Source organism: Chiloscyllium plagiosum, chromosome 5 (genome assembly GCF_004010195.1).
Source record: "Chiloscyllium plagiosum isolate BGI_BamShark_2017 chromosome 5, ASM401019v2, whole genome shotgun sequence".
NCBI classification, from domain to species: domain Eukaryota; kingdom Metazoa; phylum Chordata; class Chondrichthyes; order Orectolobiformes; family Hemiscylliidae; genus Chiloscyllium; species Chiloscyllium plagiosum.
Window position 1 is genome coordinate 108,173,029 of NC_057714.1, and position 14,441 is coordinate 108,187,469.

The following is a 14,441-nucleotide window of genomic DNA, read 5'->3' on the forward strand; positions in this document are numbered from 1 at the left end:
AGAGGAAGTGGTGGAGGCTGGTACAATTGCAACATTTAAGAGGCATTTGGATGGGTATATGATTAGGAAGGGTTTGGAGGGATATGGGCTGGGTGCTCGCAGGTGGGACTAGATTGGGTTGGGATAGCTGGTCGGCATGGACAGGTTGGACTGAAGGGTCTGTTTCCATGCTGTACATCTCGATGACAAATATGCTGGAAATCTGAATTGAGAACAGAAAAGTTTGGACATACTTAGCAAGGAAGACAACATGAGTGACAGAAGAACACTCCTCCATATTTTCTATAAAAATAATCATATTACATTGAAGCAACCATATAGCCTTGCAGGCCTTACATTTGATGTTGGATTATAGCATTTTTAAAAATATCGATCTGTTTTGATATGCTATACAGTACCTCCTAGGCATATGGGACTTGAACCCAGAATTCCTCACCTCCAGGTAGCAACACAACACCTGCGCCACAAAACCCCATCCAGAATTAAGTAGTGACTTTGAAAGTGGTGATGCGTGTTTTGGATTAGAAGGGACCTGATTTTAATTAATAGGGTATGAACTTTTGCTGTCCTTTAATTATCATTTTGATTAATTATTTTACACTTTTCCTAAATTGATTTACATCGCAGTACTTGTCATCATGATGTGACCCGAATGAGTGAGTAGCCAGGATCGCCCAGTTGATTTGTTTGCACAGACTCTCCATCCCCGCGTCCAAAGCATTAACTGCAGTTTGAAAAATAAACTCAGCTTGACTCACATCCTTTTTTAAAAAAAACACAATCACTCGACTTATTAAACACGCCTGATTTCATTGCATTCTTCACCCGCGCATCAAAAGGCAGCGTGCAGTGGTACCTAAAGTGGGGAGGTCTGTTTCGTTGTACAAATAGAATCCCTACAGGCCATTCGGCCCAACAAGTCCATACTGACTCTCCGAAGAGTATCTCACCCAGGCTCACCACATCACTTTAATTCTACATTTCCATTGGCTAATCCACCTACACATCCCTGGGCGCGATGGGCAATTTAGCCTGGCTAATCCATTTAATCTGCACATTTTTGGGCTGTGGGAAGAAACTGGAGAACCCAGCAGGAAACCCATGCAGACAGTCGCCCGCAGGTAGAATTGAAGCCGGGTCCGTAGCGCTGTAAGGCAGCAGTGCGAGCCACCGTGCCGGTTTAACGCGGGAGGGAGGTTTCTCGATTGGAGTTATTGCAATATCCACGTCAATCACATACATTTAATAATGTGCAATCATGGAGCTCGCACCCTTTCAGTGGACGCCGAGGAAATGCATGCGGGTTGACTTTGCTCCTCTTCTTAACTGTCTCCTTTTGCACACATTTGCTAAAATAAAACCAAATCGCGGTGGGACACGATATCCCGGATTTGTGGGGAGTGGAGGGGAGGTGTAACAGGCCAAAATCCGGCACTGGAGCTCCCGCCCTGGTCCGGAGGAGCTGCGCAGGTCCCACTGGTATTTTTTATATACGGCGATCCTTGCTTTTACAGGCTGTAGGTGTTTTATTTCCCCTCTCGCCCTTTTCAAAACTGGTTGCACGTTAAATCTTCCTTACAGGGGGAGTTTTGCAATTTAAGGCAAAATAAATCAATTTAGGAACATTGGCTAACCACACTTCAAACAGCAGATATGAGAAAAATAAAGTTTGATCAAAATATGTCTCTAGAAGCCGTAGGAGGTTCTTGAGTTTTTAAAATAATAAATATCCAGCAGCGCCGCCCTTTGCTTGTTGAACTTATAACACTTTATAAGGATCACAATATACTTGTGCCCTGGAACTTTGGTTCTAGGGAGAGAGATATACTGAGTCTATGCCTGATTAAGGGCTTTTGCCCGAAACGTCGATTTTCCTGCTCCTCGGATGCTGCCTGACCTGCTGTGCTTTTCCAGCACCGCTCTGATCTAGTTTCTGGTTTCCAGCATCTGCAGTCCTCACTTTTGCCTAGAGAGATGTACTGAGCAGAGTTTGTGTGTGAGATTAAAATAAACTGGAAAATTATACAAGTTTGGGATCAAACACTTTGTTATCAGTCACCAATGCGTTACATTGTTGCGGTTTCCTACCCGCGGCCGTCAGTATGGTTCAAACGATACAATGTGTCAGGACTTTGAACACAGTCGGGCAGTCAGATTGACACCAGCACCATCGAGTGAACTCTTCACTTCCTGAAACTTTACATTTTAAAAACTTTCCACAAGAAGTTCCCCTCCCCCTTTAAACGTGGGACAGACGGCTGTTGACAAGCGCTTTAAACATCGTTTCCCCCGTTGCATTCTGTGATTTGATTTCACAGGGCGTGGATTTTCAGAAAGGGGGCATATTGTTATTTCAATCGCGTCCATCCCTTTAAAAAGTAAACGTGCGGTCTCCCCCTATCTCAATGTGCGTTTGTTTTCGTCTGGAGTCTCTCTTGATTGGGAATTGCTACACTCACGTGTGCTGGCTAAAGGGCGAAGAGACAACAATAACAGACAGCTCCTCAAAGCCAAGAGCCCCGTGTTTAAAGCTGACTGTAATGGCTTAGGCACTTTCGGGAGGATTGACAAATTAAAAACTCCCCCGAGATGAAGGGTTGTTGCGGTTGGAGGCGATTTTAGGAAGGGGGTTTTCAGAGAGGGTTAGACAGCATCGTATCTCCTCTTCCTTCTCAGGAGAGAGAGGTTTCAGCTAAACGCAGGTTCAAGTGCAGGAATCTCCCGAATCCCTGTCTCCCTCCTTCCCCTCTATCCAGGAGAGTCGATGGGAAGCACAACCGTGGATTCCAGTAAGAGGAAAAGCGGGATGAAGAGGAACAAGAGGCGCATGTTGCGCCTGAATATCCCGGTAGGTGCAGTTGCTGTCCTTCCGTCCCCTCCCCTCTGTAACGTGTTTATAAAGCGAGACTGGCGGGGGTGTTTGTTTTGTTATGGGAGGTGGTGTCTCAGCGCCAAGCTGCAGTCTGGCTCATGGACAGAGGTAAACACTGCAAGCGAGGCTCGTTGGACATGGGGAAGTTGAGACAGGAAATTCTGCTGCAGTTGCCTTCTTCCACAAGGGAAGCCAGGCGATGAGGCTCAGCCTTGAATTCAGGGTATCGAGGCCGATTGAACACATCACAAGAATTCCTTCAGTTGAATGAAATGAGTTATTCTTGTACCTAGTCCAGGGTCCGCAGAGAGACACAATTAAATACAAAGGGATGTCAATACATTCTATTTACCCTTTTTTTCAGAAGAGGAAATTATTGAGTAGAACAGAGTTCAAAGAGCGACGTGTGGGGCTCATTAAAACCGAATTTCCTTTTTTTTGGTGCGGGGGGCGGGAGGTGGAAGAGGCGAACTTAGCAGCATGACCTGTGCGAATGAGCACCTTGCGATCGAAAGCAGGATCGCGATCTCTTGATAGTTGGGACAGGGAAATAGATTTATTGTAAATACAGTCGAATGCACTATTAACTCTTCCACTTTTTCTTAACCGAAGCCAACGTTTTTGGTAGGAAGAATTGTCTTGAAAGCTCAGCCTTTCTGGATTTATTGTAACCTGCTGAGTCATGTACAAACACCAAAAGCATGTGGGTGGTTAGCTAATTGACGTCTGAATTCCTGTCCAAGTATTTAAATCCAACACCATTTCAAAGAGGGACGAACGCAAATCCAAAGGGAATAAACTTGAAAGTATTTGGCTTTTGCTTTGTGGCAATTTATCTTCATTTGCTAAATGGCATAATAGAAGATGAGATAGAATATGCCAGATTAACAGTAGCACACACCATACTAATTCACGTATAGGTAAATTATTTTTGATTATTGTGACCATGATTTACTTGGGTCAGAGAAACTGGAGTAGGTTCTCTGCTTAGCTTCTGCATCAACTAAAGGGTTGTGAAACTGCTACTGAGAGTGGAACCAGTAATAAAGAGCTCATCTATCCATCCAGCTGTGTGAATTCCTCCAATCTAGTCATGCAGAAAAATAGTGCCTAACTCAAGAACTGAGCTCCATTTTAGAGGAATTCCAGCTGACATCCAAATTAAGAGCTAAATTAATTTTACATCGTCATTTTAGTTGAACTTGCTCTGACATTGATTCACGGTGAACTTTCCTTCAAAAATCTCTAATGCCCTTTAGAGAATCTGCCATACTTACCTGATCTGGCCTACATGTGACCCCAAAAATACAACAATGTGGTTGACTCTTAACTGGCCTCTGGGCAATTAGGAATGGGTAATAAATGCTGGTTCAGCCACTGGCAGGAACAGTTTGTTTCTTAAAAAACATAACCTGAGCACGTTCAGTTGAATTTGACGTCAAAGGCAGGTGAACCTTGAGACCATTTCCGTCAGCTTTAACAGTGAGAGTGGATAAATATTGGACTTGACTGGGATCCCAATTTATAAGAGGACTGAGTTTCAGGCAATGATATAGAGCCAGTGATTTGTGCAGCAGGTAATCAGAGCCAAGGGCAGTAAGGTCAAGCCTGGAGCACTTCTACGCCAGCCATAGGGCTTGATGTGATTGATGTTCACGACCACCAGAGTGGAGGCCGAGGGGTGACCTTATAGAGGTTTATAAAATCATGAGGGGCATGGATAGGATAAATAGACAAAGTCTTTTCCCTAGGGTGTGGGAGTCCAGAACTAGAGGGTATAGGTTTAGGGTGAAAGGGAAAAGATATAAAAGAGACCTAAGGGGCACCTTTACATGCAGAGGGTGGTGTGTGTATGGAATGAGCTGCCAGAGGAAGTGGTGGAGACTGGTACAATTTCAACATTTAAAAGGATCTGGATGGATATATGAATAGGAAGGGTTTGGAGGGATATGGGCCAGGTGCTGGAAAGTGGGACTAGATTGGGTTGGGATATCTGGCCGGCATGGGCAAGTTGGACTGAAGGGTCTGTTTCCGTGCTGTACATCTCTATGACTCTAAGTGGAACTCCATGGACCTGCAGCTTTCTTAAAAAAAAATGAAGCCATGAGAAAAGTGCTGCACTGTCTTTCAGCTGAATGGATAACCGCCGACCCAGCCTACCCTCTGAAGCAGATACACAAATCTTCTGATGACACTATTTCTATGAACTGAGTCGTTATCCTTGGCTTCCTGGTCAATATTTATCTGTCAGTTGACATCACTAAAAAAAATAGATTTGCCCATCATTTCCTGGTAACAATAGCACTGATGTGAATGGTGCTCACATTTGTTTGAGAACAAATGCTGCAGTAATTTCAAAAAGGGGAAGCTGCCTGAATAAATGGGGAGTTTGCAGCCCGGGACATGTCTCTTCACTGTCTTTTCCACAATGGTGGCCATCCCAATGTCTGGCTAACCCAGAGAATGGGTCAGTGACATTGAGTTTGTTGTGCTTGTATGTGATAGATATAATTAGAACTTCTGCAAAAAAACTGGGGCTTGCCTTCAATGTCATGTGGCCCATTTGGAGCCATTGAAGGTTCTATTGTGTTTATTTAAACTTGTCAGAGGTTCTACTGAAGATCAGCCAGTTGTTAATTGCTGACAATGGGCTCCTCTAGTTTAAAAAGTTAATCTTTACAAACATGAAATTTTATTTCTTCTGATCATAGAGCAGTATACTTCTAGTTTTAATTGTTGGACATTTAAACAGCATGTAATTTAAAATTATCATAAAATCATACAGTACAGACGAAGCCCTTCAGTCCATCAAGTCTGCAGTGACTAGATTAGATTACTTACAGTGTGGAAACAGGCCCTTCGGCCCAACAAGTCCACACCGACCCGCCGAAGCGTAACCCACCCATACCCCTACATTTACCCCTTTACCTAACACTACGGGCAATTTAGCATGGCCAATTCACCTGACTTGCACATCTTTGGAATGTGGGAGGAAACCGGAGCCCCCGGAGGAAACCCACGCAGACACGGGGAGAACGTGCAAACTCCACACAGTCAGTCTCCTGAGTCGGGAAGTGAACCCGGGTCTCTGGCGCTGCGAGGCAGCAGTGCTAACTACTGTGCCACCGTGCCGCCGTTAAATTTAGACTAAATGACTCTAAATTTACACAAGTCCAACTATCGAACACTTGGCCCATTACCTTGAATATTATGACATTTCACGTGTTCATCCAAGTAGTTCCTGCCTTAGGCAGTGCATTCCAGATACCCAACATCCTCTGGGTGGAAAAATGTTTCCTCAAATCCCCTCTAAGTCTCCTGTCTTTTATCTGAAATTTATTACCCTTTAACCCTTACATGAAGGAGGATGGCTGCTTTCTACCTATCCTGTCCATGCCCCACATAATCTTATATACCTGATTGAAGTTCCCCCACACCACCTTCTCTGCTGTAAAGACAACAACTTGAGCATATCCAACCTCTCTTTGTAGCAAGTAACTATATTTCTTTTTACTTTTGCCATTTCTCTTCTCTTCCAATGCTGTCTTTTTTTCAATCTCTGTTTCTGTTTCCGAGACTAACTGATATTGAACACTGTAATTGGAATGGTACAATGTTCTCCTTTAATGCTGTAATCATTCAGCCCAGGCTGGCTGTCTGCATGAGCAAGTCATCTCGTTGTCAGATCTATCCTATAGACTGGCATGTTTTCCTTATCCATTGCCCTTGTAGTTCCCATTTGTAGCAAGGGTGGTGATTGCCTGGAATGCGCTGCCAGAGAAGATGTTGGAAGGAGACACAACAGCGGCATTCAAGAAGCACCTGAATGAATACTTGAATAGGAAGAGAACAGAGGGATAAAGATCATGTAAATGAGGACAATTTTAATATGGAAGGGGAAAATATGTTGGCAAAGGTTTGAAGGACTGAAGGGCTGTATTGTTCTTTGTTCTACCTCATGTTGTCATTCCTTCTCTTGCCATTCAGGTCTGTGAGTAGTGCGAATATTCTGTGTGTATGTGTCTCGAGTCCTCTTATAATTTTGAACACATCAATCAAATTTCCTCTCAAAAAGAAAACAATATCATCTTATATAATCCAATTGAAGTCCCTCATTCTTAAGCAATTGTTGTAAATCTTATCACATCCTTCCTAATGTTTATTACCCAGAATTGAACAGGATGGCTCAGTGGTTAGCACAGAGCCAGGGACCCAGGTTCAGTACCAAGCTCAGGTGACTGTCTGTGTGGAGTTTGCACGTTCTCCCTGTGTCTGTGTGGGTTTCCTCTGGGTTCTCTGGTTTCCTCCCACAGTGCAAAGATGTGCAGGTTAGATGGGTTGACCGTGCTAAATTGTCTGTACTGCCAGGTGTGTGCAGGCTAATTGGATTCGCCATGGGAAATGCAGGGTTATAAGTTAGGGGCCTAGGTCGCTGTGGACTTGATGGGCTGAATGGCCTGTTTCCACACTAGAGATTCTATGAATACAGTACTCTGTAGACGTCATCATGAGTCCCTCAAAACAAGGATGATGTGTTCACGGTTAATATAACCCTGGGTGATTCAGAATGCCAGTCCTGGAGCCAAGATCCATAGGCAGAGAAGCCAAGACTTGCTCTGAGTAAGAGGAAGTTCTCGAGCTCTCTCTCCTCGATGTTCATATCTCTATCACAGCAGCATTTGCTTAGTCAGATTCTTATTGCATGGTTTGTGAGATGAGGTGCCAGCGCATAGCTGGGTTTCATGTCAAGTTCCTCCCACGATTACTTCCTATTTCACTCAGGCCTCCTAAGTATCCTTTTAAAATAATTTTCCTGTCCTCCTTGGGTGACATCCTTAAGAGAAGGGCATCTGCTTCAGAAGCCAATTATTGGCAGTGTCCAGAGAAGTCAAGCTGATTTGGGATGATGAATAATGCTATAGGAATTGGTTTCAGTGAGAATGTTGCCTCAGTGTTGTTTTATGTTTGACCCCACTGTGTCCTTTGGAAACACCACTGTTGGAAGTTCACCAGCATTCTGACATGAGTCTGTCTCTGCTATATGGAAAGGTGGTGACAACAACAGCATCATTATATTAATGATCTAAACATTGGGGTGCAGGGCACAATTTCAAGATTTGCAGATGACACAAGACTTGGAAGGATTGTGAACTTTGAGGAGGTTAGTGATAGATTTCATGAGGTTCTTTACAGGCTTGTGGAATGCACAGACTCATGGCAAATAAGGTTAATGCAGAGAGCTATGAAGTCCTTTTTTTGGTAGTAAGAACAAGGTCAGGAAATATAAAATGAAGGATGCAATTTAAAAAGTAATGGAGGAAGAGAGTTGCTTGGGGATTTTATATGCACAAATCATGGAAAAGTAATTTAAAAATACGTACAGGCTTTGTAAATTAAGAAATGAAACCCACAAACAAGGAAGTTATAGTGAACCTTTGGAAAATACAGATCCAGTCTCAACTTGGACATTGACTCAATGGGGATACTTTTCAACCTAAACAGGCTGAGAGCCCATTAGCAAACTTTGTCAGAAATTTTTTTTATGTTGCCTTTAATGCCTTGTAATTAAAAGAATACACATGAGAAGAATCACGAAGAGAAACAAGTGTCAATCAAATTGATACCAAGGATTTTTTTTAAAAATTAATGAGTTCCTGTACATTTCCTACAGGAACAACGTAGGAAGGTGAGAGAGAACTTTTGGAAGAAGCACAAGGAAATGTTGAGCTGGAATGAAAATGCAGGGGAAAGTGCAAAACTAAACACTGCTGCTCCCATTTGTTAATATCATTGTTGGGCATGCAGCAATTTAAGTCTTAAAGGAAAAATAGCATTTTTTCCCCCTCAAATGGCAAATAACCTGATCATTTGTTTAATTTATTCTTTGTGTACAGCTTGGCTGCAATATTTGTTTCAGTAATGTTGGCCAGTAAATTGCTTTTGAAGTGCAGTCAAGACATTTCGAGACATCCTGAAGACTGGAAGGAACTCTCACCAGCAATTTTCACACATTAAAGGGACTGAAGACTAACAAATTTCTGGGCCAGGTGCCATATTTCCTAGGGTGCTGAAGGAGATGGAACAAATCTGCAGGGCACAGGCTGAAGTGATGGCAAATTCAATGGGCCTTGGAGAATTGCTCAAGATTAGAAGCTGGCAAGTATGAAGTTGGTATTTATAAAAATAGGACTCATTAGAGCTGCTTAATTGCAAGGCTGTAAGACTGGAGGAGATTACACATGGGAAAGGGCACAAGGCCATGGAGGCTTTTGAAAGCCAAGGATTAAAATTTTAAAATTGGGGTGTTGGTTCTAGTGCAGATCAGTGAACACAGGAGTAATGGGTGGAACATACCTTCCTGAGAGTTAAGAAACAGGCAATGAGTTAATTAAGTTCTTAAAATGAGGGATAATTTTATTGAGGTTGATAAAATCACGAGGGGCATAGATAAGGTGAATAGCAAAGGTCTTTTCTCCAGGGTAGGGGAGTTCAAAACTAGGGGGTATAATTTTAGGGCAGGAGGACAAAGATTTAAAAGACCTGAGGGGCAACTTTTTCACAGATGGGGAGCAGGGTTTTCATATGTGGAATGAACTGTCAGAGGAAGTAGTGGATGCAGGTACAGTTACAACATTTAAAAGACATTTAGACAGGTACAGGAATAGGAAAGGTTTAGAGGGATATGGGTCAAATGTAGGCAAATGGGACTAGTTTAGTTTGGAAAACCTGTTCGATATGGATGAGTTGGACAGAAGGGTTTGTTTCTATACTGTATGATGACTCTAAGATGCAGGAGCAGAAACAGGCCATTCAGCCCATCGCATCTGCTCCACCTTGTATTTGCGGTACTTCTAAATGTACCATAAACAGCTGAGAACCCAGTAATGAGGGCTGTAGAGCCCTACTAGAAACAATCTTCCAGTCACAAAAGCACCCAATGACCATAACCATTATCTACCTGACACTAAGCCAACTTTCAGTCCAACTTGACTGATTTATCATTTTCACGTGTACTGAAATACAATGGACAGTGTTGTTTTGCGAGCTGTACAGGCAGCTTGTACCATACAAAGTGCAACAGGGTGGCAGAACAGAGTGCAGAGTACAGTGTTCCAACCACAGAGGAGATGCAGAGAGAGAGAATAAAAATAACATTTGAGAGGTCTGTTCAAAAATCTGATAACAGTGGGGAAGAAGCTGTTATTGAATCTGTTCATGCGTGTATTCAAACTTTTATGTTTTCTGTCCAATGGAAGAGAGTGGAAAACAGTATAAAAGGGGTGAGAGAGGTCTTTAATTATGTTGGTTGCTTTCCCGAGGCAGCGGGAAGTATAGATGGAATCAGTGGATGGAAGACTGGTTTGTGTGATGGGCTGGGCTGTGCTCACAACTCTGTGTAGTTTCTTGCGGTCTTGGAAAGAGTCATTGCCATACCAAGCTCTGATGAACCCAGATAGTATGCTTTCTATGGTGCATCTATAAAAATTAGTAAGAGTCTTTGTGGACATGCCACATTTCCTTAACATCCTGAATAAGTAGAGGTGTTGTTGTGTTTTTGTGACTGTTGTGTCGACATGAGTGGACCAGGATAGTTTGTTGGTGAACATCATTCCTTGGAACTTGGAGCCTGATGTAGGCATCCTTGTTATCAAGATCCTTATTATCAGGGTTGTGTGTTGGACCAGGGCGATGGCATCTGCTGTGGACCTGTTGCACCAGGATGTGAATTGGAAAATATGGTCGTTTGGAGTTGATGTGGGCCATGACTAAAGTCTCAAAGCACTTCATAATTACGGAGATCAGAGCCACTGGATGGTAGTCATTGTGGCACGCTGCATGATATTTCTTTGGCACTAAAATGATGGTGGTTTTCTTAAGCAGGTGGGGACTTAAGATTGTTATGAGGAGAGATTAAAGATGCCTGCAAATGCAGGACATGCAGCAGATCAGGTAACACCTTTGGAGAGGCCTTTTGTCAGTTTCTTTTCTTCAGACCTTCATGTTGTGCTTTCATCAATCACCAGTCTGTTTGGTATGTATTTGTCCTGGGTCTAAAGGAGGATTTGCTAGTCACCACTTCAGATCATAGTAAGGAGAAGTTGAAGATGAAAGTGAATACTCCTGCCAGCTGGTCCACATGGGATCTGAGTGCATGGCCGGGGACTGCATCCAGGCCAATTGCTTTCCAAGGGCTCACTCTCAAAAAGGTTGATGTAACATCTGCGGCAATGACTATAGGTACAGGAGCATCCGAGACTGTTGGGATACGTGACATTGCATCACTGACTTTCTATTTAAAGTGAGCGTAGAATGCATTGAGCTCGTCCAATCAGGATAGGATGTACTTTTACCTGTGATTCTGTTCAACTTCACTTTGTAGCCTGTTATGTCACATAAACCTTGCCCCAAACAATGGGTGGGGTCCGTGTGGTTTGTTTGGGAGTCAAGCTTAGTTTGGTATTGCCTCTTGGCGTCTCTGATGATCTTATGAAGGTTGTATCTGGATTTCCTGTATAGATCAGGGTTGCTTGACTTGTACCCCTCAGGCCTGGATTTCAATAGCGAGTGGATCTCTTGGTTCATCCATGGTCTCACTCTGTTGGATCCCCAAGCTTTCTAATTTTTGAGCAATTTGTCATTTCCGTAAGATACTGTGAAAACTTTGCTCAAATCCATGTAGATGACATCGAGTCATAGAGATGTACAGTACGGAAACAGACCTTCGGTCCGACTCATCCATACCAACCAGATATCTTAACCTAATCTAGTCCCATTTTCTAGCACTTGGCCCATATCCCTCTAAACCCTTCCTATTCATATACCCATCCAGATGTCTTTTAAATGCTGTAATTGTACCAGCCTTCACCACTTGCTCTGGCAGCTCATTCTACACACGCACCGCCTTCTATGTAGAAAATGTTGCCCCTTAAGTCCCTTTTATGTCTTTCCCCTCTCACCGTAAACCTCAGCCCTCCTGTTCTGGACTCCCCCACCTCAGACAAGTTGGACCGAAGGATCTGTTTCCATGCTGTACATCTGTATGACTCTATGACTCTATTTATCCTATCCATGCCCCTCATGATTTTATAAACCTCTATAAGGCCACCTCTCAGCCTCCGACACTCCAGGGAAAACAGCCCCAGCCTGTTCAGCCTCTCCCTATGGGGAGAAAGTGAGGTCTGCAGATGCTGGAGATCAGAGCTGAAAATGTGTTGCTGGAACAGCGCAGCAGGTCAGGCAGCATCCAGGGAACAGAAGAATCGACGTTTCTGGCATAAGTCCTTCTTCCTGAAGAAGGGCTTATGCCCGAAACGTCGATTCTCCTGTTTCCCTGGATGCTGCCTGACCTAGTGCGCTGTTCCAGCAACACATTTTCAGCAGCCTCTCCCTATAGCTCAAATCCTCCAACCCTGGCAACATCCTTTTAAATCTTTTCTGAAGCCTTTCAAGTTTCACAACATCCTTCCGAGAGGAAGGAGACCAGAATTACACACAATATTCTAACATTGGCCTAACCAATGTTCTGTACAGCCGCAACATGACCTCCCAACTCATATACTCAACGCTCTGACTAATAAAGAAAAGCATACCAGGCGCCTTCTTCACTATCCTATCTACCTGTGACTCTGCTTTCAAGGAATTATAAACCTGCACTCCAAGGTCTTTTTGTTCAGCAACATTCCCCAGGACCTTACCATTAAGTATATAAGTGCTGCTCTGATTTGCTTTTCCAAAATGCAGCACCTCACATTTATCGAAATTAAACTCAATCTGCCACTTCTCAGCCCACTGGCCCATCAGTTCAAGATCCCGTTGTACTCTGGGGTAATCTTCTTCACTGTCCACTATACCTCCAATTTTGGTGTCATCTGCAAATTTACTACTTACTACTTACTTACTAACTCCTATGTTCACATCCAAGTCATTTATATAAATGATGAAAAAAAGTGGACCCAGCAACAAACCTTGTGGCACTCCACTGGTCACAGGCCTCCAGTCTGAGAAACAATCTTCCACCATCACCCTCTGTCTTCTACCGTTTGAGCCAGTTCTGTATCCAAATGACTAGTTCTCCCTGTATTCCATGAGACCTAACCTTGCTAACCAGTCTCCCATGGGGAACCTTGTTGAACGCCTTACTGAAGTCCATATAGATCACATCTGCCGCTCTGCCCTTATCAACCCTCTGTGTTACTTCTTCAAAAGACTCAATCAAGTTTGTGAGACATGATTTCCCATGCACGAAGCCATGTTGACTATTCCTAATTAATCCTTGCCTTTCCAAATATGTAAATCCTGTCCCTCAGTCTTCCTTCCAACAACTTGCACACCACCAATGTCAGGCTCACCGGTCGATTGTTCCCTGGCTTTTCCTTACCACCTTTCTTAAAAAGTGGCACCATGTTTGCCAACCTCCAGTCTTCTGACACCTCACCTCTGATTATCGATGATACAAATGCCTCAGTAGGAGGCCCAGTAATCACTTCCTAGATTCCCACAGAGTTCTCAGGTACACCTGATCAGGTCCTGGTGACTTATCCACTTTTATGCATTTATAGAACATAGAACATAGAACAATACAGCACAGAACATGCCCTTCGGCCCACGATGTTGTGCCGAACATTTGTCCTAGCTTAAGCACCCATCCATTTACCTATCCAATTGCCACTTAAAGTTCGCCAATGATTCTGACTCTGCCAATCCCACAGGCAGTGCATTCCATGCCCCCACTCTCTGGGTAAAGAACCTACCCCTGACATCTCCCCTATACCTTCCACACTTCACCTTAAATTTATGTCCCCTTGTAACACTCTGTTGTACCCTGGAAAAAGTTTCTGATTGTCTACTCTATCTATTCCCCTAATCATCTTATACACCTCTATCAAGTCACCCCTCATCCTTCTCTGTTCCAATGAGAAAAGGCCTAGCACGCTCAACCTATCCTCGTACGACCTATTCTCCATTCCAGGCAACATCCTGGTAAATCTTCTCTGCACCCTCCCCAAAGCTTCCACATCTTTCCTAAAGTGAGGCGACAAGAACTGCACACAGTACTCCAAATGTGCCTAACCAAAGTCCTGTACAGTTGCAACATCACTTCAAGACTCTTGAATTCAATCCCTCTGCTAATGAACGCGAATACACCATAGGCCTTCTTACAAGCTCTACCCACCTGAGTGGCAACTTTCAAAGACCTATGAACATAGACCCCAAGATCCCTCTGCACCTCCACCTTACTAAGAACTCTACCGTTAACCCTGTATTCCGCATTCTTATTTGTCCTTCCAAAAGGGACACCCTCACACTTGACAGGGTTGAACTCCATCTGCCACTCCTCAGCCCAGCACTGCATCCTATCTAAGTCCCTTTGCAGCCGACAACAGCCCTCCTCACTATCCACAACTCCACCAATCTTCGTATCATCTGCAAATTTACTGACCCACCCTTCGACTCCCTAATCCAAGTCATTAATAAAAATTACAAACAACAGAGGACCCAGAACTGATCCCTGCGGAACTCCACTTGTAACTGGGCTCCAGGCTGAATATTTACCATCTACCACCACACT

General features: G+C 43.7%; 1 protein-coding gene across 3 annotated transcripts in view; it reads left to right on the forward strand.

Moving 5' to 3' along the window:
* The window catches only part of LOC122550126 (5'-AMP-activated protein kinase subunit gamma-2-like), a 461,224-nt gene that overhangs the window by 69,844 nt on the left and 376,939 nt on the right, over positions 1-14,441 (forward strand). For 2 of the 3 annotated variants that reach the window (XM_043690749.1, XM_043690748.1), the window contains exon 1: positions 2,369-2,848. The exons of the other annotated variant lie outside the window; for it this stretch is intronic. In XM_043690749.1, coding sequence (XP_043546684.1) covers positions 2,765-2,848 — 84 coding nt within the window. In that variant the 5' untranslated portion in view covers positions 2,369-2,764. Of the gene's footprint in view, positions 1-2,368; positions 2,849-14,441 lie in introns of those variants that run through there. 3 annotated transcript variants of the gene reach the window in all.